Source organism: Cavia porcellus, unplaced genomic scaffold (genome assembly GCF_034190915.1).
Source record: "Cavia porcellus strain 051 isolate PalLab524CR breed Dunkin Hartley unplaced genomic scaffold, mCavPor4.1 scaffold_21, whole genome shotgun sequence".
NCBI lineage: Eukaryota > Metazoa > Chordata > Mammalia > Rodentia > Caviidae > Cavia > Cavia porcellus.
Window position 1 is genome coordinate 39,851,113 of NW_026947504.1, and position 26,229 is coordinate 39,877,341.

General features: G+C 40.2%; 1 protein-coding gene across 9 annotated transcripts in view; it reads right to left on the bottom strand.

Annotated features, from left to right (window-relative positions):
* Positions 1–26,229, bottom strand: part of Stard13 (StAR related lipid transfer domain containing 13) — a 501,526-nt gene that overhangs the window by 6,468 nt on the left and 468,829 nt on the right. For 8 of the 9 annotated variants that reach the window (XM_013141053.3, XM_063232620.1, XM_063232621.1 and 5 more), the window contains 8 exons: positions 17,932–19,280; positions 16,633–16,806; positions 15,361–15,520; positions 6,926–7,124; positions 3,035–3,245; positions 2,286–2,400; positions 1,187–1,408; positions 353–570 (listed from right to left, as the gene is read on the bottom strand). In XM_013141053.3, coding sequence (XP_012996507.2) covers positions 353–570; positions 1,187–1,408; positions 2,286–2,400; positions 3,035–3,245; positions 6,926–7,124; positions 15,361–15,520; positions 16,633–16,806; positions 17,932–19,280 — 2,648 coding nt within the window. Of the gene's footprint in view, positions 1–352; positions 571–1,186; positions 1,409–2,285; positions 2,401–3,034; positions 3,246–6,917; positions 7,125–15,360; positions 15,521–16,632; positions 16,807–17,931; positions 19,281–26,229 lie in introns of those variants that run through there. The other variant, XM_063232624.1, reaches the window with a different exon arrangement.

The following is a 26,229-nucleotide window of genomic DNA, read 5'->3' on the forward strand; positions in this document are numbered from 1 at the left end:
ATGCCAATCTTAGAATTTCACAAAACGAAGACATACCTTCCTGGGGGAGAAAGGCAAAGTCAGGGGAAACGCCAATTAGATTTGATTTGCGTAATTGGCAGAAAGTGCAGCTAGACCCACGGCAGTTATTGTGGGGCCTCAGTTCTAAGAAAATGAACAATATTTATGGCCTAATAAATTGCATACTCCACAAGGAGAGGGGTCAAGAACCAGCCAAGAAGGGTCGTAAAGTGGGTGAAACAGCAGGAAGTCAGGTTTCTGGAAGGGAAAGGGGTGCAGGCTGAGTGGCCCCGAGGAGGGTGGGTCGAGGACTTCTAGAAGTGCTTGAATCTGCAGCTGCAGTTGGGCTTACCTGAGAACCACGAAGTCTCTGGAAGGATGGGGGGCCATGCTGTTCAGCACGTACTGGTAGATTTCGGTCTGTCTGTCCAGGGTTTCCACCACCTTCCACTGCACGAAGTCCTCGTCCCACAGGTGGCGCTCTCTCAGCACGCGGTTCAGCACCACGGCCGGGGGTGCCTCCACCTCCACAGCAGCCTTCCACAGCTTCAGCGGGTTCCCGTCCCCCACCTTGGGAGGGACAGCAACAGAGGCTGGAGAATGCAGTCACCCAGGTCCTACCAATGCCTACCCTACCGTACCTGATGTTTCTGGATATGTAAATTGGAGGAGGGATGCTACACACCCTGCTAATCCTTTTTTTTTTTTTTTTTTTGTCTTTTTTGTCTTTTTCGTTTTTATCGGTACCAGGGATCGAACTCACAACTGCCTGCTTGCAAGGCAGGTGCTTATGCTGCTGAGCTAAATCCCCAGCCCAACCCTGCTAATCCTTAAATTTCAGATGATAATAACGATAACCAAAGTACTCATCACCAACAGAATGTACACAGTGTGCCAGGCAGTGTTCCAGCCCGTTCACTTATAAATGGCCCTTTTTGAACCATGGGACATTTTTGCAAATGTCCATCTCTGCAAATGAGAAAACTGAGGCACTGACTTGCCCAGCTGACATGCAAAGCCAGGAGCAGGGTCTGGAGTCTAAATCCAAAGTCTGGATTCTGATTAAATGCAAAAGGGCTCCTTGGTAGTCTCCAGAAAGGACTTTTGGTGCATGTACTTTAGTGTGGACAAGCAGCTATTTTGGAACTGAAAACAAATCCCTGATAGTTGGATGTGGCTTTGTTACCTTTTTGAAAGCCAGGTCTGTGTTGTCAGGGCTGGAGCATGTGACCCATCCTTTGAACTTCTCCTTGATTTCTTTCTGGAGGCCTTGAATGAGATGCTCCAGGTAAGTGTGGAAAGTCGCTCCACTCTCCTCCAGCTGTGCCCCCAAGTCCTCCAGGGTAGGCACATGTATTTCAGCTTCTACATATGAATTACGGGATTGGGCCACCATCTCATGTGGGACCTGAATCAAAAGATGTACAAAACAGCAACACATTGAGCTAAAGAAATTCGGAGATGAATATTTAGAGGAAGCAAAGTCGTTCTGTCAACAATCAAGGTCTGATCGACAGGCTGAGGGCCACAGGGCTGGAGATGTTTTACTAAGATCAGTGCCAAGGTTGGGAGGGGCCTTCCTAAAGTCAGGAAATACAAATATGTTTCTGAGGCTATTTTTATTATTGAAAACATTTCAATGACTTCCTGCTCATTCTTTCCATTTTCCTTTGGTTTGTTTTTATTCAGTTTGGCAAAATGTGGGGTCAGAGAACTTGACTCAATGTGAACAGACTTAATGCACATAGACTTGTTAAAAGAAACATCAAATATGACTTAGAAATAGCTTCACCTTTTTAGCACACTTTTCCCACTGACAAGCTCCAGTTTAGCTCACAAAGGCTGCCAGAAATCTTGTTCATTGACTTCCTTAACATATCTGTCACTGATAAAGTGTCACTGTTTCTTAGTAACAGGGATTACTTAGAAGCATACACACACTCACGCACGCACACAAGGACAGATGTGGAATCTAATCAAGTCCCAAGATAAAATCAACTACAGCAGAACATAATTGAATGATTGGCCTTGAATCTAGCAAATGCAGGTGATGCAACTGTTTGCATGCAAACCACCCCTGTGGTGACCTCAAAAGTCCTTTTACCTATCAAAGCCTCCATAGTGTAGCGAGCCCCTTACATTTCTTGGAGGCTAGGGCCAGAGCTATAGAGCGTACTCTTGTCACCATAAAACCAGGAACAAATAAACCATAAATGTACCCACCATTTCAAGTGTCTTATCTAGTTCCAAGAGTTATAAGGAAGGCGGGTTGAGCTTTTGCGTACCTCAAAAAGTTTGTTGCATTCCATGATCATGTGGGCAAGCCCCTGAGCTGCTGCCAGATTCTCATTGAGGTCCTTTTGATCTGGTTTCCCAGTGGCATATTTCTTCTGGATGACTCTGTAATTGAATGTGAGTGTGCTAAGCAGATCCCAAACCAAAGAGCTTTTCACAATCCCGAGCCTATCTCTTTTATTTTCTGTTCCTCCCCAGATGCTATCCAGATCCCAGGCTTCTTCATTTCCAAATAAAAACAATGACCATACATCTTAGATATTCTGAAACAGGCTAACAGTCTGCTAGTTCACAACTAAAAGCCCTGGAAAAATACAAGGAGAGAAGGAATTGTTGATGTGCTGGGGAGAGAGGTTAATCTATTTTTTTTGCAAGGATTGAAACCACTCAACTGCAAAGTCCTGTGCTTTGTTTTTAAATATAACTTTTAAAAATTAAAGATTGTAAAAACACCACTTCCTGTACCTTTTCCCTCCTTCCTACTCATACTCATAAGACAAAACAAACTCTTCAAGCTTTCTGGATTACAAGTGACATTCTCCAGGGCTCCCTTGATAATTCTATGAACCTGTGTACCATGAATGAGGTCGCTTCCGAACATGATCTGATTATCAAATGAGAGCTGACAAATCCCCAAGTAGAAATCTAGCATGGGAGCCATTTTGTTTATTTATTTTTTTTATGAACTGTAGGGGAGGTCTGTTTGAAGGTTATTGCAATTGCTGAAAAAGAAACTCACTTCGGAGAGCTTTCTTTCTTCAATAAATTAAGATGAAAAAGGGAGGGGGCTAGACACACGGCCAAGTTCATGGGAGTCATCTGATTCTCTTCCACCAGGTTGACAACGTCATTTAGGAAGCACAGGAGTGTCTGCAGGACATCCCTGTTTTCATCTTCCAGCAGCAGGATGGCAGCCTGCACCGCCTGCAGCCGCTGTTCTTTGGGGACAACTGCGGAGACAAGAGCATCCAGGTGGTTAGAGGGACAGCTGCAGAAAGAGCCAGAGAGAGGGCGCATAAAGTCCACTTCCTGACATGGAGATACTCAAAGACATCGACAACAACTATGACAGCCGACACACTGAGAGAGATCACTGCTTAGATCTCACAGCTAGTGGGAAGCAGAATAGGAATTCAAATCCTAATAGAGGAACACGGGAACCAGCAGTCTGAGTGAGCTGGTAATACTTGGTAATGCCATTGTCCTGGCTTGTTACATCCTCTCTGAAAAGTTAGCCTATTCCTCTGCTGCCAGATCATTTTTCTATCCTGGTGTAAGTTGGTGTTGGATTAGGCTGGGAAAGGGTCACCCTGCCCTCTCTCTTGCCCAGCCTCCTTACCAGACAGTTTGAAAAGATCTCCTAGGGCACCAAAGGCTCTGAGGGACACAATTTGAAAACCACTAGCTAAGAAGTCAACAGCCTGGTCTGTCCCCAGCCCTATGGAAGTAGCCTGGCCACAATGCTAGGGTGGCACAATTAGCAATGAGTGGCAAAGTCCAGTGGGCTGCCTCTGAGCATTCCTAGGGCCCCGGACCTCCATGATGAGCCTGGTGTATCTTCTTTGTTCCTAAAAGTCACCAGGCCTTGGCTCAGATGATGCACTCAATGGAGTCTGCATGGCGATTCAAAGCCATCTATTCCATAATCTCCGGGGTTATGGATACTGAATTTGTCTTTAAGGAAGGGAGCCACGCTCCCTAAGGTCAGGGGGAATATAAGGCCCTATTTGGTCCTATTTCCTTTGAGGGTAGTCCTGGCAGTTGGCTGGGAGCCCGGGGGTACTGGTTATACAGGAGTAAAAAGGAACTAGCCCAACATTATGTGTGACTTAAATGGAAAAAATCATAAAAAGTTCTGTTAGATGCTACGTTTTGCTGCTTCCTGTCCATGTGTTTGCTTAATGATCATTTAGCTTTGATTCATGAACACAGTCAATTGCTCATTTGAGTTTATACTGCTGCCGCTCTTAAAGGGCCACATTCTTGAGCAGAGGTCTCCACAGTAGGGTTTAGGTACTCCCGAGGTATGCAGGGACTGCACTTGTGACAGTTCCTTGAGGTCTGGGAAAAACTTTCAAATTTCCAATTGTGTTTATGTTTTCTTTTGTTCTTTAAAAATACTGGTTGAGTGAACTTTATAATGTGTGCACCATATCACAGTGTACTTAAATTATTAGAATAAATAATGCCACACTTGGGACGTTTTCTCCTTGTAGCACTATATCAAAGAACAGAAATTTGTGTTCTGTGCTCTAGATGGGTTCTCGATGCCCAAAGGATCTGTAATACCATCAGCTGTCTGTGCTGCAGAATCACTGGAGGAGGATCTCATATCCCAGGAATGGCCACGCTCCTGGCCCTGTCAGCTAGCAAATTCACATTTCTGGAAAAGTGTGACCATGGCTTCAGCATTCTGAAACATCCTTACCCATTTTCCCCTTTGTCACTAAGAGAACACATGGAGAATTACCTAACAATGGAATGGTTTCATTCCAAATGTATTGTCAAATGAGATAATAAAATGTTCTTATTACTTAAACAGTTGCTTGTTAGATTTTTGCTTCTGCATTTCCAGGTAAAAACATCATAGCTGGTAAAATCTTTCACAATACTTAGGGCTTCCCTGGTGCTTAATGAATAAAGTACGAGCTCACTATACTAATTTTCAACGTCTGTCCTTGAATAGCACAGACCTAATTTTTCAGCATCATCTGATATTACATTGTACATTTGCCATCCATGCGGGCAGACAAATATCCCATACTCCTCTGACATCTGCTCGTGTAGTCTGCTTCATCTAGAGTATGTTCCTTACGTATCTCAGCCTTCAGGTTTTCCTTTCTCCATCCAGTTCAACTGCTCATCTCAACTTTCTTGGACTTGTCTTTATGGCCTTGCTATAGAATTTCTCCAACTTTGTTGTAGCATGGTCATTTATGTGGACGTCTCATCTCCCCAGTTTTGAAATCCTGAAGAGCAGAGGGTGAGTCTCACACATCCACACACTTGGCGGTGCTCGGAGTGGTGCAGGTATGTAAAGCCCTCTCAGTAAACATTCACTTGGCTAAAATAAAGCTCTGCTTTCATCTGGCTTCTTGGCTGCAAGTCCTAGAAGGAATTTATTTCTTGGCAAATGTCTCATTTTAGCCTTGACTAGTGTCAACTTCAACCCAAGAACTGATTTTTACATGTAAAGACTCACGTGTGATACTTCAGAGAAGCAGACTCCGCCTTGTACAGTGACACTGTCATGAATGTCCTGTGTCTGGGCTTTAGCAATGTGCATAATTAATTCAACCTAACCTATTCACTTTGGCAAAATAGTATTTATTTAATGGGCTGCCACTTTATTCTGTTTTTACAAGTGGTACTAGCTAAAATCCTTTTTGATTTTGCAATGTTACCCTTTTTGCAAACACATTTACTGCAGAAATCTCTATAGCAGGGAACTTCAAATTGGATTAATGCCATGGTATGGCTCATTTCAGCCCCATTTTGCTGTAAAATCAAAATCCATAAGCTAAGTGTAATTTTATAAAGAATCGAGAGTTGAGCCATGAGAATAATTCATAACTCTAATGTTAACAGGGTTTTATGCCAGCAATTATTATTTTTTTTAAATTTTAGTTTATTACTGCATGTGTGCAGTACATAATATTCACATTTCTTGTGCGGAGTTGGTACATGTACATAGTGATTTTAATTCCTTTAATTCCTCTTTCCCTTCCCTCCTTCCTCCCTCCACTTATCCCTTGATCATCTCCCTTTTTTTGTGGTTCGAGTTTGCAGTACAAAATGTTTACCTTTCCTGTGTTAGTTTGGTGCATGTCCACAGTACAGCTCAATTCCTTTTTCATCTCTTATCTCCTCCCTTTCTCTACCTCTTATTTTCAATGACTATTTTAATTATTATAGCTTCTCTGAGAATTAGTACCATTGCTTAAAAAATCTGAAGGGAGACTAAATTATCTGCATTAAGTCAAACACTTTATTTGATTTGCCTACTTTTTTACCAATTAAAATACAAGTGCTTTGTTATGTCTCATCTTTTTTCATGTGTTTGCCTTTGAAATTTCTGTATCCTAGGAAAATGCTTACTTTCAAAATAATTTTTAATAAATATTTGCATATGAAATAAATTGTCATGTCTCCTTTCCATTTTAAATTAATTGAAAATATTTTAAATTAATGGAAAAGATGAAATGTTTTAGATTTTTCATAAAACTTTATTTAGAAGTAATATTCTAGTGCATAATGCTTTATTTCTAACATTTCCCACTGCAACTATCTTGAGGATAGGTTTTTCAATCAACAATTGTGATTTTCAATGACTATTTTAATAATAATAAAATAATAATTTAATAAAAATGACTAATTTAGTAATAATGGATTTGCTGAAAACAACTGATTTAGTATCACTTAAAAATACCAAGGGAAAATATAAATATCATCAACATTTTTATAGCAAACTGTGAAAAAGAGTTACTTTCACAGAGGAGAGTAGGAATATAACCTTTATGTACTTCTTTATGGATTCATATATTACTTACATAGTTAAAATTCATCTTCAGGAATTTTTCTAAATAGGTGGATGTATGTAAGAACACTTCACTGTGTTATTTTCACTTACACTGATAGATGTGCAGGAAGGTCTCACTCAGCTTGTTGGTGAAAAGTGGCTCGGGGAGGTCCCGGAAGAACTGCTTCACCATATCCGCCACATCGTAAGCAGATTGGTCTTCATAGCTGACATTCTCAGGAAAGCTCTCATTCATTTGACGGAGGGCATGAATTCGAGACTTCACTCCTGACTTGCGGAAGAGACCCACCTGAAACAAAGCAACGGGATGTGTGTTTGGCCAGCCCACCCTTTTCCCCACATCTTCCTTACATGCATACCCTGGCTAGGAAAGAAGGTCTGGGACCAGGACTGGATTGGCTGGACCTGCATCCTAACTGAATTCTGAATTACTAGTGTAGCTGCTTTAGGCAGACCAAACACTGACTTCCTTTCTTGCAAGATGAAGGAAAGAATAATTCCCCACATCATCGGCCTGTTGTGGGGACAAAATAAGAACACATACGTGAATGCTCTTTGTGATTTGCAGTCTTTACCACATTATCCATGCTACTATTTTGTTCATTTATTCAATACATAATGATTGAGTACCTACTATGTACCCTGAATTCTTGTGTCAGCAGAGCAGCTAAAATTCCCTGCTTTTTGTCATTCAGTTTCAAAAGGATTTTGAACAAGTTCCATCAAAGAAGAAGTTTGGTGATCTGAAGGATCCCAGATAAAATAACCATATTCAGTGTCTCTTTGGAGAAGTTCATGGGGAAAAGGTTAATGAAACTAAGTAAAAAATAAAAACAATCAAACAAAGACATATACTCAATGGTACCTCAGTTCACAAACTCAATTTTCTCCACGATTCTGTTCTGTTTTAGTGTGTGGGGGGGACGGGAAGGGGTAATGGCATTCTCCATGAACTGAAGCAAATTTCTCCATAAGGTCAACATCAAACCCAACCATTGAATTTGATTCAGTTCTCATTCATTTCTATTTGTGACCAGAATCACAGAAAGAATCAAGTTGGTGAAATGAAGTACCACTGGCACCTGAGTGTCTGTTCACGAACACTTTTGTTTACAATTTGGCTCACAAACAGAAGCATTTGGCAAAATTTTGTTTTCGTTAACACTAACTGCATCGGTGACAAACATGACCATGGCTATCTTTCCCACAAAAACCACAAATGTGGCTGTTTTCCAAAATTGTAGAACAAATTAGGTTTGTGGACCAAGATATAGACAGATGATATATAGATATAGATATAGATATGATATAGATGATATAGACATAAGAAGTTTATTTGCTTTTCTTCTTTGGGAGCTTTGGCACCTGTCATATCCATGTCTCATGTTATGTTTGGCACTTATTGCTTTATCTGGCTAGTTATTTTGTGTATACGTGGTCTAATGAAAATGACTCCTTGGTTACTTTCATGTTATCTTACCACGCCCTTTTCACCTCTAGAACTTAGACTCATCTCTGCTTGACAAACACAGCAGTAAGGCCCAACAGATAAGGCCCCAACAGGAATGAGTGAGGTTATACAGAGCCCTCATTACAAGAATAAAGATGCTGCCACAGTTGGAAAGACTAAGTTTAACTCCTCGGTAAGCCCTCCCATCCAAAAAAGAACTGAGCTTTTCTGGGAGCCCTGGCTTAAACTGAAAGAATATGTCTGCCATTTAAAAATGCCTATAGGATATCAAATTGCTCAAAATTCCATCTTTTAACTCTTGATCTCCAGTCCTCTATTTCCCAGGACTTGTAAGTTGACCACACCAAGGTGGGAATGTTCCCAAGTGGCTGGACAGGCAGGCAGGCAGGGGCCCTTTGAGTTGGCCATTGCCCTTCTCTTTACTCAGAGAAACAGCAGCATCATTTTTGTCATCAGCCCTGTGTGTGCCAAGTTTAAACCTTTACCCAAGTTCAAAGGATACCTTGATTGTTGCAGTAAGTGAATCTCTGATTCTTTCAAACTGTAGTAAGAACAAGGGAAGAATTCCAAGCCATAGAGAATTATTGTTTTGCTTCTGTAGTGCTGGGAGTTAAACCCAGGGCTCTGCACTGTGATATACCTTCAGCCTTTTACATTTTTTATTTTGAGACAGAGCCTTTCTAAGTCAGTAAGATGCCCAGACTGGACTTTTATTTGTGATCCGCCTGCCTCAGCCCAGGTTTACACACACCAGCTGGATGAACTGCAAAGGAAATATACACTGCTGCTTTTCGTGGCTATAAAAAACAAACCTTCTACTAATACTTGAATTCATTCTGAACTTTGTCACTCTAATTCTACACACGAGGACATTCATGCAAAATATCACTTCAACTCTTAATTACTTCCTTTTTTAAAGTTTAAAATGTCTATACAATGCAAAACTTTGCCATACTTTGATTCTTCTTCATGAAGAACCCAAGGTGCACTTAGCTTTCTTTGGTGACTACTTCAAATTTCATCAGAGTACGCAGGAAGAAAGCATACATTGGCTAAAGAAAAATTCATGATGTCAGATGGGTGATCACTCCAGTAAGAATCATCAATTTGTTTACATCATTGAGTTTTATCACACAGCATTACTACATTGAAGTTCTCAGAGTCTCACTGCCCTGAAGGTGAATTCTTAAGTGTGATTCACAAATGTTTATTCTCATGAAAGCTGGTATTATTCCATTTGAAAAGAATTCATATTTTTTATACAGCAGAGAAATACTAATTGGAAACTACAAAAAGAGTGCTTGTGTATAAATTGTCAAGCGTGTTCCTCTTTTTTTCCACTTTATCTTGTGCTGTTTCAGGGTCTTTACTGATGCATATGTACACACATCCCAGGGATGTTTTCTTTGTATTGTTCAGTGTCTGAGTTTCTTTCCCACTTTGGCACACACTGTTATTTTAATTATTTTAGACCCATCTGGAGCTCTCCAGCTGCAGGATTTGAGCTTCTTGCTTGGAGTTTGAGCTCAAAGGATGTCTAGAGGGCTGTCAGGGATTTATTTGTTCTGTCTCAAATTCTGATAATAACCTTTCAGCCCTGTCCTTGCCTTCCAGGGAATGTGGGAAGGTTTTGTGGATTTTTGTTGGATGTCCAAAAGGAAATTTCTTTCCTAAATTTAATGACGGAAAGATGGTCTCAAGTCAGACCAGATTCTAGATTCCATTAAGGATGGCAGAGGAGAAAGATGGAAATAATCACAGTCTTAAAGACACCAATGAACTGATAAACCGACCCTAGGACCACCCTATTTTCTGACTCTTTGTTATTATTTCTGTGTGAGATAATTAATTTCCTAATGTTGCAACCATCTGCATTTTTTGGCTCAAGAGTTTTTCTAAGTAAAAAATGGACAGCTGAAGAAATCCATTGCTTCTAGCAGCATATTCTTCATCACTGCTGATAAAAAGTGACTGTACATATCACAGCTTCAAGATGAACAAGACCCAATAAGGATGACCTGTTTTTCATTTGCCTCTGAATGTGTCATTAGCTGGTAAGTGACTTGGAAGTTATACCAGGTTCCATACTTGTTTGAACGCTCTGCATCTACTTGCTTGAAATTCTCAATAACGTATGAATAAGGAATCATACAACTCCATTTTGCACTGGGCCCCACAGATTTCATACCAGGTCCTTCTATCATGTGCCCTCAAAGTCTAGTTCAAAGATTCTCCCTAAAAAGAGAACAACGGTAGCCATCGATGGCAAAATCCATCTTCTTTTTTGGGAGGGAGGTACTGAAGATTGAAGCCAGGGCCTTGTATTGAGCTACATCTCCTGCCCTCTTTAATCCTGGTATAGGTGTTATTAAGTTGCTAATTTGCCCAGGCTAGACTTGAACTTTTGATCATCAACTTCCCAGATTGCTGAGATTATAGACAAGCACTATGTCCAGCTGCAAAATCCATTTTATAAGTATCTCTCTTGCCCATGCTGTCTCTCTCCATCTAAGGACAACAGGACGTATTCTTTTGTTCTAATTTTATCTCCTCTTTTTTTTCATCTTCCACCTAAAAACCTAGCTGTGAAAAAGAGCTGAAGATATAATTTAAATAGATGTTCCCAGAGCATCCCTCATGTTATCTGAGGCCTGCAATAAGCGAAGTGATGAACAGGCGGCAGAATAGAGGACCCACTTATTGAGTGCAAAGTGTATTTGCAGCATAATTAGGCTTTTAAAATGTACTGCTCCATTAGAAGGAGTGGCTGGGCATGAGTGCTGCATTAGAATTCAAATTTCATCTAAATAATATTAAATCTTCTCCTGGCATCCTGTTTATGCTAATCCGTTCAGGGCTTAATGATGTTTATCAGGACTTCCATTCCCTCTTCTTTAGTAACGTGCTCAGCTAATGAAGAAAGGTTGGCTTTATGCAGAAACAGATTTATAAGAAGAGTGTGTGGCAGGTTCTGATTTTGAGCACTGCAGTCTTAGTATCTCACTGCAGGGACTTCATATTTACCAGGACTCAGTTATAACCTATGCTTCTGTGCACAGTTGATTTAGGGCAGAAATAAAAGCTCAGACAACAAAGCAAGACTCCTTTCACACAGGGCAATGTCTGAATACAAATGGTTTGTAATAGAAGGCTAAACTTCATTTTATCTATAGCCATCTTACAGAAAATGGATACACTATGCTTCACCATATATAAATGGCTCTGCACTGGTGCGTGTGGATTGAAATGCTGGCACGGTTTCAGGCTCTGTGAGGCTGGAGTCAATTATTTTTCAAGAGTCCTCTGTTTAAGATGAATGCTCAGCATCAGGGCAAGAGACTGGCTCACTGCTGGAAACCTCCTTCCCCCAAACCAAGGTCAAAGCCTCTGGAAGAGCCTTAGATGGTGGTTTCCACGAGGTGTAGCTTAGAGGAAGGCTGTGGAGACAGTCTGGTCTCCTGTGACTCTGGGGGAGATTTCAGGGCCCTATGCAGACCTGAAAATTCTCAATTCCGAAATTCTCAAGGTCCTATTGGCAAAGAGCATTCATCTGTTGTCCCTCTCCTTCCCCCTTATCCTCACTTTCCTCTTTTCTGATTGGTTAGCTTTCATGTTTTAAACCTGTAGGACCGCCTTTGACCTGTGTCTGATTTTCTTGTGTTTTTCTTCTCTATTTTTCACTTGAATCCTTCATATTACCACCTTCCTTTTCCACCGGGACCAGTGTGTGGCCTTTGTGTGCATCCTTCACTATGTGATGAGGAAGGAAAAGGTCTAATAAGGCAGAAAACCATGCCAGGATTAAGGTGGGAACTGGTCACAGTGAAAGCCCCTTTGACATCCTACAGATTCATCCTTGCTTCTGATACAACAGAGGTCTTGCCTTATTCACTGTGATTACATCTAGAATGGGCATTTCAATCTTTGAAATGAATCTTTTTCCTAAAAAGATTTCTCCTACAGTTTTCAGCATGGAATTCTTCCAGATTAAAAAAAAAAAAAAGCTAGAACCTGAGGTGGGCAGCGGGAATAAGCCGGCGAGTAGATGTTGAGCAGAGTTTGAGACCTGCTCTCCTTTCTATTCATAGGACTTTCTCTCTCCACAACCTGTGCTTCAGGAGGACACTGGGCCCTCATGACTGGGGTCCAGTAACACTGGTGCTGCACTTTATTGAGAATCTACATGGGGTGCAAATGGCTTCAACACTAAAGACTGGGTAGTGAATGCAATAGTGATATTATAATTCATTATTTATATACAACCAGAACCTAGGGTGCCTTACAATGATATATAAAATATAATAAGATGCAACTAAATTGAATCAAAGATAATAGAAAATTATAGCAAGAAGAAAATAAGATAGAAAAGTATAACTGAGACTAGGAATGAAGTTGATGCCAAAATTATGTAAAAAGCTTACATAAATTTATTACAGGCAGAATACACATTTGACTTTGATTTTCTAGCAGCCAATTTAGAGAGGAAAACATCTCCACCTGAATGAGCTTTGTGTCTGTAATGTAAAAAACAGACTAGTGATCCAAAGAAACAGTGTTTTCAAATGCTGCAGCCAGAGGGAAAAAATCTTCCCCTCTCACAAAAATAACATTACATGACATAATGAACAATATTATGAACAAAATCCTGACAGCGGATTCATCAATGAGCTGTATCAGGCTACCTCTTGAGGTGTCCCTTAGTGCTGGGACAGCATCGTGCCAAAGGCTACCAGGGAAAAGTAATTCTAATAGTGCAGTGGAGGACAGTGATTCAAAACTTAGACTCCGCAATTCACAGATTTATAAGCAAGTGTTAACTCCATCAGAGACCCAATGTTAATAATGTTAAGAATGCCCTGGATGGATACAGAATTAAATAAAGCCATGAAAGTGGAACACTTAGCGCACTTGCCTCAAACACGGTGGGCAGTTGAGAAAGGTTGTTACTAAACTAATAGCGTACATAGACTGCATTTGCTTTAGGCAGTCCTACAAAAACACCATTTTCTCTTTTTTTAAAAATAATTTTATATCTTAAAGGGAATGAAACCAAGCAAAATAAATCAGAATAAAGCCAATAAAACAAAATAGTGTGACACAGGAGTTCAAAACAAGATAACAGGAAATCAACAGTGGCTACCATAATGCCTCTTGTCTTCAAAATAGCAGTCAATATCCTCAGACATAGTAAAAATCAAACAAAATAGAACAGCATAGAACCACCACCACCATTACCACCAGCAAAGCAATGAATGTAATACAGTACTTCAAAACAAGATAATAGTAAATAAAAAATGGTCATCATAATATATCTTGTTATCTTTGAATAGCTGCCAATGCCATCAGATACACCATATTATCTTAATAGGATTTTTACTGATAAGCATTAGTTGGTCATGCTTTTGGTCAAAAACAGTCTTTATGCTTCGTGAAAGGCAGAAACAAAATTCAGAAGGGAGGTATGTCTGTACATAACTTTTCAAAAATTTCTAATCTGAATCAAAGCCTATCTTCCACAAAACACAATCTTGGTTCTGTACCAACAAACCAATTAAAATATAATTGAAGTCACCGAATTTTATGTCAAAGAGCATAAAATACTTTTTGGAATATAAAAGAACCAGAATAGGTATCTCCAAGTAGCCGCCAAGTCCACCTTTCTGAATTTTTTCTCTTAGTGAAAGATATAGGACATTAACACTGATTAATGTGTGTTCTTGGTTAGAACCTCTAAACTTTAAAAGATATTATGTGTAAATAACCACATTTCCTGGCTTGCTGTTTTGGAAGGCTGCTTACCAGTCAATTATTGGGACATGTGCCAAAGACAGGCACTCCACTTTTAAAATAGTTCGCTGCCCTTCATTCTGGGAAATAAGAAGCAGGCTATAAAGGTACTTCTCAGAATCAAAACAGCCATCATCACCATGAGAACAGCAGCCTTAGATTGGCTATTATGCAAAAGTGTATATTTGCATATTCTCTAGATGAGCCGTTGAAATGGTCAAAGGGGCTCATGAATTCATTTCAATCAAAGATGATTCCAGTGAAGTGGCTACTCCTATTTTGTTCCACTGAAAACTAGTACTTAATTCATTAAGATATCATCTTGCTTCTAAGTTAAGTTCTTGGTTTTGCTGTCTCTACAGGTATCAGAAGCCAGTATCTTTTAGTTCATGTAGTTTAGCTCATTCGTGGATACTGAACCCAAGGCCAAAGATAAATCAATAAAAGAGTGCACATAATCTCAGGTTGGTGCAGATTCATCATATGCCATTAAAGAGCATTATGAACAAAGATCACTATAGAATAGTTTCCTGAAAATATCCTTCTATTACAGATTGCAATTGATGAAGCAGGAATACGGCTTCCCTTTTGGACAGAATGTTTAGGAAACTACAGGAATGAGTGTTAGAGAAGGAAAAGCTTTGTTTTGTAAATTATAGGATGGATTTCTCTCTGGGTATAACCACAGTTCACCATTATGGTGGTTCCCAGACAGTTCTGGAGGTAGAAAATGATCTCTGAATGTTGTCTAGTGAAAGCTTTATAACAAACTGCTTGGGTAATGGGACATTTGATTTAACTGGTACTGTGTTCCTATTTTATGTGTGTATTTTAAAAACATGTAAATCAATCCATCTTTGGTTTAAATTTTGCTGGTCATGCTTCAAAAATTGATAGAAGGAGAGACATAGAAAGTGACTCTTTTCTAACAATACTGTAACAGGGATAAAAGTGCTTAAACTCATTAGTACCATTGGGACAATAATTAAAAAGCAAAGGCAGTAACTGCTTACATCCCATTTCTAGGGGACACAGATTGAAGATTACATCCAAACTATTAATATTAACTTTTAGCAGTCATTCTAGGGTGTGGCTCAAGTAGTCTACGAGGAAACATCCTCAAATATCTGGACAAGGATATACCCTGGTGAAATTAAGATTTCACATACACAGAGCATGATGCTTTTTGTTGTCAGTGAAGGATACTCTACCCGGTACTGCTCAGATTGACTCTGTCTGGCATTTCATCACCCTGAGCCCGCCTTACCTGATCGAGGCAGTTGCTACGTAGGTAGATCAGTGCTTGTTGAATACTTTGAGGCAGAGGTTGTCCTGATCTCTGGACATGGACTATGAGAGGAACACCAAAAACAGCCTTGTCTTTGTAATCAGGAACTTTCATCCTCTTCATAAACTTTGGCACTGACCTAGAATTCACAGAAACCAGGTCATGCAAGGTCCCTGGGGTACAGTGCAAAGAGAGGCCATGGAAGCAAGTCAGAGGGAAACCAAGCGCTTCTTGGAAAACTCCACATTCACAGGGAGAATTCAACCTCTCTGCATTAATCACACTGCATAGCACTCCTGTGTGTGGTCTCTGCTTATACATAACTTCTACTAAACAGCATGATTCGTGTTAGCAGAATGTATTTGTAGCTCTGTTTTCAAGTGAATAACCCTCCAATTTAATTACGACTGATACATTCCTCAAATGTTGGATACTTAAAAATTACCAAGAGAACAAAATAAAATATATGTAAAAATTAGAAGAGGAAGAAGAAATCTGGTTGGGTTTGGAGGAGAAAGGTGAGGGGAAAAGACAATCACATTTCTTGTTTTCTAGAACTGGTTATACATTTTTAAAGGGAGTTTTAATACACATGATTATGCATTTCAAAACCTTTTAAAATACTTTTATAAAATTCTTTTTATATATAAAATATATGACAATTACTGACATTTTATATTTTTTATTTTTACCAAAACATCTACAGTAGGACCTTGCACCAGTTTGATCTGTGCTTTTGTCAATTCCTGAATTTCAAAGATTTATTGAGTAGCCTACTTTTTATTTTCCAATGAAACAGAAGCAGAAAAATATTTGAGAAACTAAATGTTCTTTGAAAAAAATCAGTGCTTTAAGTCATAAGTTCCACTTTGGGCAAAAAAGACAAGAGACAGATGTTTGTCTGCAAACTGCCAGGATTATTTTATGGCAAGTTTATTTTTAATTCCTCTGTTCACAATTTGTTTCCCTTTACTTGTCTCTTTTTCTGTCTTGGAGCCTGACTGACTTCCCTGGAAACCAACTGAGGGATACAAATAAAGCAATGGGGCTTGCAAGCTGCATTGCACTGGAGCTGGGCAGCCCAGAAGGCAGACAGGAGGCTGGACTCACTTGGTATGTGAGTTCCCCAGAACAGAGCGTCGGCAAAGGGCAGGTTCTTTAGACACCAGAATGTAAACACTGAAACATCTGCAAGTGCACACACAGTCCCTGTAAAAGTGGACACGCAGTCCCTGTAAAAGTGCTACGCACCACGTCCAGCCGTGCTTGTTGGGCATGGAGTACTTCTCCATGATGGCCGTGAGGCGCAGCAGCGAGAATCGCTGGAGCAGGCTCAGCTGGCTGGCGGTCTGGCTGCTGATGTGGGGCGAGGCTGGGGACGGCCGAGGCTGGTGCGAGAGCTGGAAGCTGTTCCATCGCAGCCGCCTGGAGCAGGAAGAGGGTCAGAGAAGCCAGTCACCAAGTGGGTTTGTTACTGGGAAACAGAGGATACCCCGTGGGTGTGCGTGGCTCATCAAAACTTTCTGAGCCAAGAAAACCACAAAATGACTGACTGATGACATAAATACACAAAATGCACATAAGAAATGAGTTTTTTGAAGTTGGATAAATCTAGTAGAAATAATCTCTTTCATTATGGGGTTTAAATAAATGATAAATTAATTTGTTTATTCTCAGACTTTTTACCAAAGTGTTAATAGCAGCTGAGACAGTGTGTATGTGTGTGTGTGGGAAACGGAGAGAGGCAGAGACAGACAGAGAGATGAAGAAAAAGGAGAGACAGAGGAGAGAGACAGACAGTGACAAAGTGACAGAGAGGAGAGAGAGATGTGGATAGAGAGAGAGAAAAGAGAGATAAAGAGATATGGACAGACATGGGAGACAGAGAGAGACAGAGACAGAGAGAGACCTCCAACACTGGGGGTGCAATGCATTTTACGCTTCCTTTCATGCCTTCATGCTCCAGCTCTCATTGGTGGTTGAGATGGAGCCTGAAGAGACACCACTGAGTCCCCCAGGAGGCCTCCCACAGCTGTTTTCTAATACGCTTCTGAAGGGCTCTCTGTAAATCAGTTTTTAGATGGTTTATAATCAGTATCTTAAAGCAAAAAACAGCTTACAAAGCACACACCTTAGATTTCATATTTCTCATGGCATTAAAAAAAAAGTTCAAAACTGGAAGCAGAGCCATTTTAATTGATATGTTTTGGTGGCATGGGAGCAGCCCGGGCACGGGAACTGTGTCTCAGTTATCCATGATTCCCTATGTATAGTACCTGTCATTGGGCTTTGCATAGGAGGGATTCAAAAATTTTTTGAATAAAATTAAGATCAAAATGAAGAGTAAACACTTAGATATGAATGTGTATTGACATGGATATAATTACCACATCTGCACGAAAGACAAACTTTGAATAATTCAAAACCATAGGTATCTTTTTGGATAATGTCACTCATTCAGTGAATATCCTATCCATGCTGGTTAAGGAAATAAACTGCATAATTGCTAGCAAATGGATGAAACATCCTTTTACAAATCGTTCTACCCACCTGTTCGGCCTGGTCAGAGAGGCCCCCACACCAGAATCCCTCCTTTCCCTGACCCCTAGGGCCTCAGAGTCATTCAGAGATGTTCCATCTCTTTCCACATCGCTGGGTGTCGTCTGACCTTCTGACACAGAGTGACCTTCAAAATCTAAGGTGATCAGATTAGGAGATGAGAAGGGGGGCAAACCGCGTTCCCCAGCCAATGTGTCATGAGATTGTAGTTCAGGTAAGACATTCTTTGACCAGTCATCCACCACCTCTTGGAGCCCATTGACATGCTGCAGAATGTCATCGAGGTGAGGGAAGAGGTCATCCTTCTCCAAGTCCAACAGGTCTCCCGTGCTGGCATACAGGTGGGAGCCGGGAACGTTGTCATAGATACTGACTCGGCTTGCTCTGTGACAGGATTCCATGAGGCCAGGGTTCCCTGTGCCAGGGCTCTGCTGTCTGCCCAGCGAGATGCTCCCAGTCCTCCAGTTAACCCCATTGCTGTTGTCAGTGGGTGAGAGGCTTTCGATAGACAGTGCCTTGGGAAACGTTCCTGGTTTGTGATCCTTGGGAATGTGCACAACCAAGTTTTCCTGGGAGTGAAACCCATGTGTGTGGTTTTGGTCTCCTGTAGCCCGTAGTGCTGGCCCTGCCAGCACATCCAGGTCCTCCAGGTACATGCCCCCGCGCTTGCTGGCCTCATAGTGGCACTTCTGCTCCTTTAGGCATGGAGTGCTCAGTCCGCTGCTGCTGTTCTCGGAAGGGCTGCTCTCACCACTGGATTTGCTGGATGGAAGCCCCTTTCTGCAGGCAGCTGCGGATGAGTTCTGAAGATCTCCGTTTGGTATTTGGATGCACTGCATGGCCTTAAAGGACTCTGGCTCCTGTTGCAAAACAGGTCCGCTGATCACCACACCACCTGTTCGCCCTGGCCCCTTGTGTCTTCCGTGTGCTCCCTTGGCTCGGAGCGTTTCCATGCGTTTCAAGAACGATTTGGCCCTGGTCCTGGTGTGTTTCTCATGCTTAGGCTGGAGAAGGTCCCGGGGGTTCTGTGGGAGGCTGCTGCCAACTAGAGTGGGCTCCAGCATGACCGGGCTGTCGGCACAGTACTGGCCAGACTGGCTCCGGCCGTCGCTGCCACCACTGCTCTCGCTGTGAATGGAGCAGACCTCAGGCTCACTCAGGTCTGTGAGGACGCTCTCACTGCTGGTGGTGTTTCTCATCCTAGGTCCTCCCGGTGACCCATTTCTGTCTCCCCCAGGGAACAGCGTGTGCAGGTCGTCCACACGAGACCACCTGCGGCTGGTTCTTTGGAAAGTCCATTTGTTGCTGATACAAAGAGCTTCCTCATCTGAGTCGTCACCCTGCAAAACAGAAAGGAAGATACTCATTGTCAAGGTGACCCGGGCAGGGTTGGCTTCGACTTCCATTCCTCTCTGTGTTTCCACTTATGGGGTTTCTGGGTACCCCTGCCTGGTTCCCCCTCTACCTTTTCTTGTCTGCAAGTCCTCTTTCTCCCCAGGGACAGAAGCCTTCTTCTCAACTTGCTAAGCTCTCTTTCTTCCCATTTTCACAGAATTTTAAAAATTCTTCCTAAGCTTTCCCTGAATGATTACAATGAGGATGTAATTACCATCCGACTAGACAGTCAAAATATAAAACACCTGCAGTTCTCTTTTTCACAAAAAATACCTCCGCTCTGCCATAAAAAGTGCTCAATTCTTCTCCAAAACTCTTCGTTGAGAAGTAGGATCAATATTTCATCTTTTCCCTTTTGAATTTCAAGGCCAGTTTATCTCAAAGCTAACACTAAGCTGATACTCACGGTGCAGTCCCTGTATACAGTAACAGCAAAATCATCTATTGAATTCCTTCATGCAGAAATTTGGGATTCAGTTTAGAGACTGTATTTTCACAGTGCAATCCAGCTGCTCTGCCAGACCGGACTCTCTGTGTTTCATCAGTGTCTTGGCAGGACACACACATCCACGTGCCCATGGTCCACCCCCGTGTTCTACATCTTGTGTTCTGTATCTTGCACATTGACTTCACTTGTCTGGTTTCTGCTTGAATTTCTCCTCTTAAAGAGACTAGAATATTGCCTGAAGTCAGAGATGGTCTTTTTATTCTTGTTTGTCTCTTAGGCCTAGCACAAACCTTGAATTATGGCATAAAATACGCTTCCAGAAAGAACTAAAATGCTGGCCCCTCCTCATCACGCATATCACTGAGACCCTATGTGAAGATGACCTTCAAATTTGTTCCCTTATTGTATCTTCACTCTCATTCTTTTAGTCTAGGCCTTCACCAGCTCTTTTTGGATTTATTACAGTAAAAACCTGGCTAGAATCTTTCTCTTTAGATTTTCCCCATCTAAGTAGCTTTCTCTAGCGCTACCCAAATATGACCCTGTAACTTCTCAGTTTAGAAGCCTTCAGTTTGAAAGTTTCCAAGAGCAGAGCCTATGTGTCTCTGTTTTGTTCATATGTATATCATCCCTACTGCCAAACTCATATTAACTGCATGATTTTTTTTGTTAATGGAATATACTTTCATCTGACTTTGATATCCAGGTGTAGGGCTGGTTCCAAGGGCTGGTGGTGTCAGGTGAGAGCCGTGCCACTGTTTCTAAGCACCTCTCTAAAGGAGTTTCCATTGCATATAAAATGAGAGTAAAAATAAACTGTCTCATAGGTTTGCTGAAGGGATTAAATAAGATAATGTAGTTAGCAATCCTTCATTGTATTTATTTTTCAACATTTGTTCATTTATCTATTGTTTTATACATCTAACATTCACCTTAACTGCCCTTACCTTGCAATATATTCTATTTTTAAGATAAAGTAAACCGATGCAATCAGTATTGTTTATTTTTTATTTCTTCAAAAACTAGATTCTGTCTGGATTGAACTAAATATGTACATTTAAGTATAAGAAAGTACAAAGCCAAAGTACTAATAAGAATTCCACAGCTTTGATATCATCAAGAGGGAATTTAGCTTTGATTTTTTGAAAAAATGGTATAAAAGTCTGATGAAAGATTTTAAAAACTAAAATTGTACACATAGGAAAAAAGGCAGGACAGTGGAATGAGGAATCAAAATACACTTTCTTTGTGGTATTTTCTGCTTCTTTTTTTTCCTGTGATTGATATCACAGAAACCAATATATGAGGGCTGTTTGAATACAAGGAACCATAACAAAGGAAGGTAGACTTGTTGGATTTTAATATCACATTCCAGGAAGCTAGTAAGAAATAGTCAAAATTAAGTAATCCTTCTGAAAAAAGACCATTTAGAAAACAGTTTTAGAAAAGGCAAAAGTAGGATCCACTTGTAAAGAAAATACACATTTAAAAGAAATATTTAAGAAGACAAACTATAATATTTAACTGCTGGTTTCAACTACCCTTTCAAACCTGGTTACCAATGCTAGCAAACCACACGCTAGCTGGATAAAGACTCCTTGATTTTGGTTAAGAAAAGATGCCAAGCTGGGCTCTGTGGATTGGGGATATAATGCCATCCTTGTTCGCTGGGATTGAAGAGCTTACTACAGTAGTTTTGTTCAACAGGAAAATGTTTACAATCCTACTGAGGCATGTGAAAAAGTGGTAACTCCTGGAAAAGTAGCCACATACTTCAGGGAAATGCTGAAATATTTAGGTCATTTGTACCAAAGCAAACAAAAACTAAAAGCAATAAAAAATAAAAACAAAACAAAGAAAAAAACAAAAAAATCCACCCCTTTCCGTTCAAGCTCTTGGCATACAGTACAATTACATCATAGTATATTCTCAAGTATCAATTGTTCTGTGCCTGTTTTTTTCCATTAGTGCAGGAACTTTCAAAGACCAGTAGTGACATATGATACAACATACATTTTCTATAACAAGTCAGGGAATGTCTACATGTTATGCCAAAACAAAAAAAATCATGTTATAAGTATCCCTGATTGCTGGTATTCTGATATTGCATGGAAGTTTTTGAATCTCCAATCCAAAAATCTGAAATTTTAAATGTCCCCAAATCCAAAATTTTGAGTGCCAATATGATGATACAAGTCGAAAATTTCACAGCTCTACTTCATGTGATACATAGTAAACTGCAGGTAATCTTAAAGTACTGTATAAAATTACCTTCAGGTGTATATGAAATATAAATGAACTTCAAATTTAAACTTGGATCCCATTCTCAAGATATCTCACTGTGTCTATGCAACTATTCCATAATCTAAAACAAAACTCAAAATCAATATAACTTCTTATTTAAGCATTCTAGGTACTCTATCTGTAGTCTTGGTTAGTCTGTTTCATCTTGTTAACCATGTTGTTTATGACCTATCAAAAATGCACAAAAGGCCCATGACGTTAATTATGCAAAACATACTGTACTAGAGTTAAGGTTCTTTTATACATTTGGGACTGAACAAAATAACAAGCCCAAAGCAGGCTCTCCAAGAGTATTGGCAAAAGTATACTTATTGCTAAAAAAATTATCAGGTTTATCTGTTTGGTTATGATTTAGAGGTTACAAACAATTTTTTATTATTTAGAGATGTAAAATGGAGTTAATCAGATGTATTTATTAAGAAAAGACACCCCAAACTAACCTTACAATTCCAATGCTAAACCACGGACAAATTATGGACCTAGAACATTAGAATTCTGCAGACAGTGGACAAAAGATCCTCGTGATAATGTTGCAGCCAGGATGCTCAATTGTGCTTGATGTGACCAGAGTCTTGTCAGTTAACAATTGAACAAATCAACCAAAGAATGAGTTCCAATGACTTTGAAGGCAACTGATGAAAAGATCTCTGCAGGCAAGCTTCAAAGTTATGGCCATTTAAGACAAACTTCAATGAGCCAGAACTCACGCTTTAAAATGTAAAGATGGCACAAAGTTAATCACTAAGAGATCTTGATCTAGGTACTCATTTTGAGACTCAGCTTTCTCAATTGTAAAATAAAAATGAAGACAATGAACAACTAACATGGTTTGCCAACAGCACCAAATGAGATTATATGTAAAAATGCCATCTAAGCCATAAAGCGATAGAGTTACTTATCAGCAGGGCACAGTAACACATACCTGTAACCCCTTCTACTCAGGGAGCTAAGGCAGGAGGATTCTACACTTGAGGCTAGCCCATGGAATTTAGTGAGACACTGTTTCAAAAACCAAAACAAGAAGACTCATTATCACTATTAGTGAATATCAATACAGAGTGAACATCCGTAATCCAAAAGTCCAAAATCTGGAATAATCTAGTCTGAAACCTTTGAGGGCCAATGTGACAAAACAAACTTTGTTTCACACACAAAATTACTAAAACTATTGCACAATGTATCTGTAAACAATGTATAGAAGCTGTATGTTGTGGTTTGTTTAAATGTCCCCCAAAGCCTCATGCAGGCATGGAGGTGGCTGAATCTATCATTTATGATTGGTTCATTGTCTGGCATTGGGATTGGCGGTGTGAGTGCTGCACCTACCCAGGGGCAGGTAGCTGGCATACCATATAAGAGAAGGAATGAGGTGTGCCTTATCCTTTTGCTTCTGCTGCTTCTGCTGGCTGCTGCCCTGAAGTGTTGCACCGGTGCCATGCTACCCTGCCTTAGAGCCAGCTGACTATGGACTGAAACTTCCACAAACAGTGAGTTAAATAAATCTTTCCTTCATTTTGGCTATCAGGTATTTTGTCCCAGCAATAAGAAAAAAATAATCAAGACAGTATATATGAAAATAGAATAAATACCACAGTTAGGTTCTTATCTTTAAGATGACTTATTATGCCTATAGCAGTATTCCAGAATGCGAAAAGGATCTAAAATCCAAACACTTCCAGTCCACAGGATTTTAGATAAGGGATACTAAATCTTTATTGAGATGTATAAATATCTCAAGATAAAAGAAAGATTATGAGTTCATAGGCTGACATTTCATAAAGTAAAATATAATGATCTTAACTGTAAAAATGAACTATAAGATGTACAAAATAGAATAGACACAGACAAGAGCAGGGAACTCAAAATCTGGAAGGTCAGAGGTTAATATACTCTCACTAGCCAATACATTGGGAACATTGGGCTCTTCCTAAGGGCCGTGTTTTAAGGGGTACAATTCTAGAGAAGAGTAATTAGGATGACTAAAGATCTAGCAACTACAGCTGGGGATATAGCTCAGGGGTACAAGCACCTGCCTGGCAAGTATGAGATCGTGAGTATGATCCTAAGCAACAAACTCTAGACAATGCAATTCAAAGTGTGGCTAGGGCACTGTGGGTGCCCAGATCTCCCAGTCATCAGTGAGTCAGGCACAGAAATTGAGAGTAGACATTAAAACCTTTGGGTACTACTTGACTGGGCTATGCTATCCAAGGTTGGGATTGGTGGACTTGTCTTAGTGAGGTGAAACCGGTTTATTTACTATAACCCTGACTATTGTTTCACATACAGATAATCCAAGCTTTTAGCTTGGTAATTGTAGAATCAGGATAAGGATGAAACTTTGAAGATGATTTGAACGTATGGCATGACAGCTTTCATTTTGAATAAAACATACTGGAAGAAATATCTTAAGCTTTGAAACTGTTTTAAACTTTTGAGTTCATGTTAGTTAACCTATTCTATAAAGCTGGTTTCATCATGAGTAGTATCAAAAAAAAGCAAAAATATATATATAAACATTCTCTGTGGATAGTATTGTCAACACAGCTTGAATTGGATAACAAGAAAAAAAACCTCACTGTCTTTTTAAAAATCTCATATACTTACATAGTCACAGGGTGTGTTCTCAGTATAGGTATACAATATGGGAAATTAATTTATTATCATTTCCACATAAACTTTTTGCTTAGTTAAAATGGACAATAAAAATGAATGCAATTGTGATTTTTTTACATTATACAATAAAAATATCAACAAAAATATGTAGCATTTGCCACATTTTTCATTTCCCATTATATTTACTTTTCTAATATTTATTGGAATGCAATTTTATGTTCATTGAGTATAATACTGAAACACTGAGGAATGTTTTTTATAATTAAAAATTCATCTTTCAAACAATTCATTTGTATTGAATTTTATAAAAGTGTCTGTCTATGGCAGATTGGAAAGGAAAATAAAACAAAAACTCCAGGTAATTCACCATGGATAGACTGGTAAAATTTGTTCTAGATTGAGCAGGGATCAGAAAAATTTTTCTGGGAAGGGCTGGCTAGTAAGTATTTTAGATCGACAGGCAATGTAATCTGGTTGCCAATGCCATTGTCTCTAAAACACAAGAGTGTAAGTGTGCTCCACTGAAACTTTGTTTACACAATTAGAAGCTATAGTTTAGCAACCACTGCTCTGACAGAGCTGAAGACCCGCTGCTATGTGTGCAAAGGGAGAAATCCATATTTTGTGTCTCTCCAGAGAAAACAACTAAGATCAGACGTACGAGTTTACATAAATCAGCTTTTAGTTTATTACATAGAAGGTCTTTCTGGTATTTAGAATAGGATAAATGCCTTGTGGGGTAAAAAGTGCATCCTCTGGGGGAGAAGCTTCCAAGTAGAGGCTGAGCGAAGCAGGAGGGAAGCTCTAAGGAGGAAATTCTGCAGTGAGCATGTAGGAGGTTGGAAAACATGACTGATGATCTTTTCCAACTCATGGATCCTAAGGTTCTAGAACATCCACATGTAATTCTGGAATTCAGGGATGTTGGTATTGCTGAGCAAAGAATATGATGTTGTTTTCCTCTCATTTGACTCTGCTATTGGAAGCTGCAAAGAAGAGTCATATTTGGTGAGAGATGAAGGAATGTGAAAGGCAAGGGTGTGTGCACATGTGGCTTGGGTGTGCAAGTGCATATACGTGTGTGCGTGTGCGTGTGCGTGTGTGTGTGTGTGTGTGTGTGTGTGTGCGTGTGTGTAGGCCTTGGGCCCCTTGTTAACAGCTGCAGCAATAGCAATGCCCATGGCATCCAGGCCAGGAGTTTCTGCTGCAAGGTGGTAATTAGTCATGGTTTCTGTGATGCTTTGCACCTTTGTCATGATTTCAGAGACCTTATTAATCTGTAACTTGGACCAGAGCCTCCTTTCCAAGTAGCTTCCCCCCAGAAAATCTTCAGTAAGAGGAAGACAAGAGTCTGATGTGGGCATATGTCCTTCCTTCCTTCCTTCCTTCCTTCCTTCCTTCCTTCCTTCCTTCCTTCCTTCCTTCCTTTTCTTCCTCCCTCACTAAGAGCCTAATTGGGGCCTTCAGACTGGCTTTGCCCTGGAGGAGAAGTTGTGTCACGTAAACACTAGCCATACTCAGGGGAG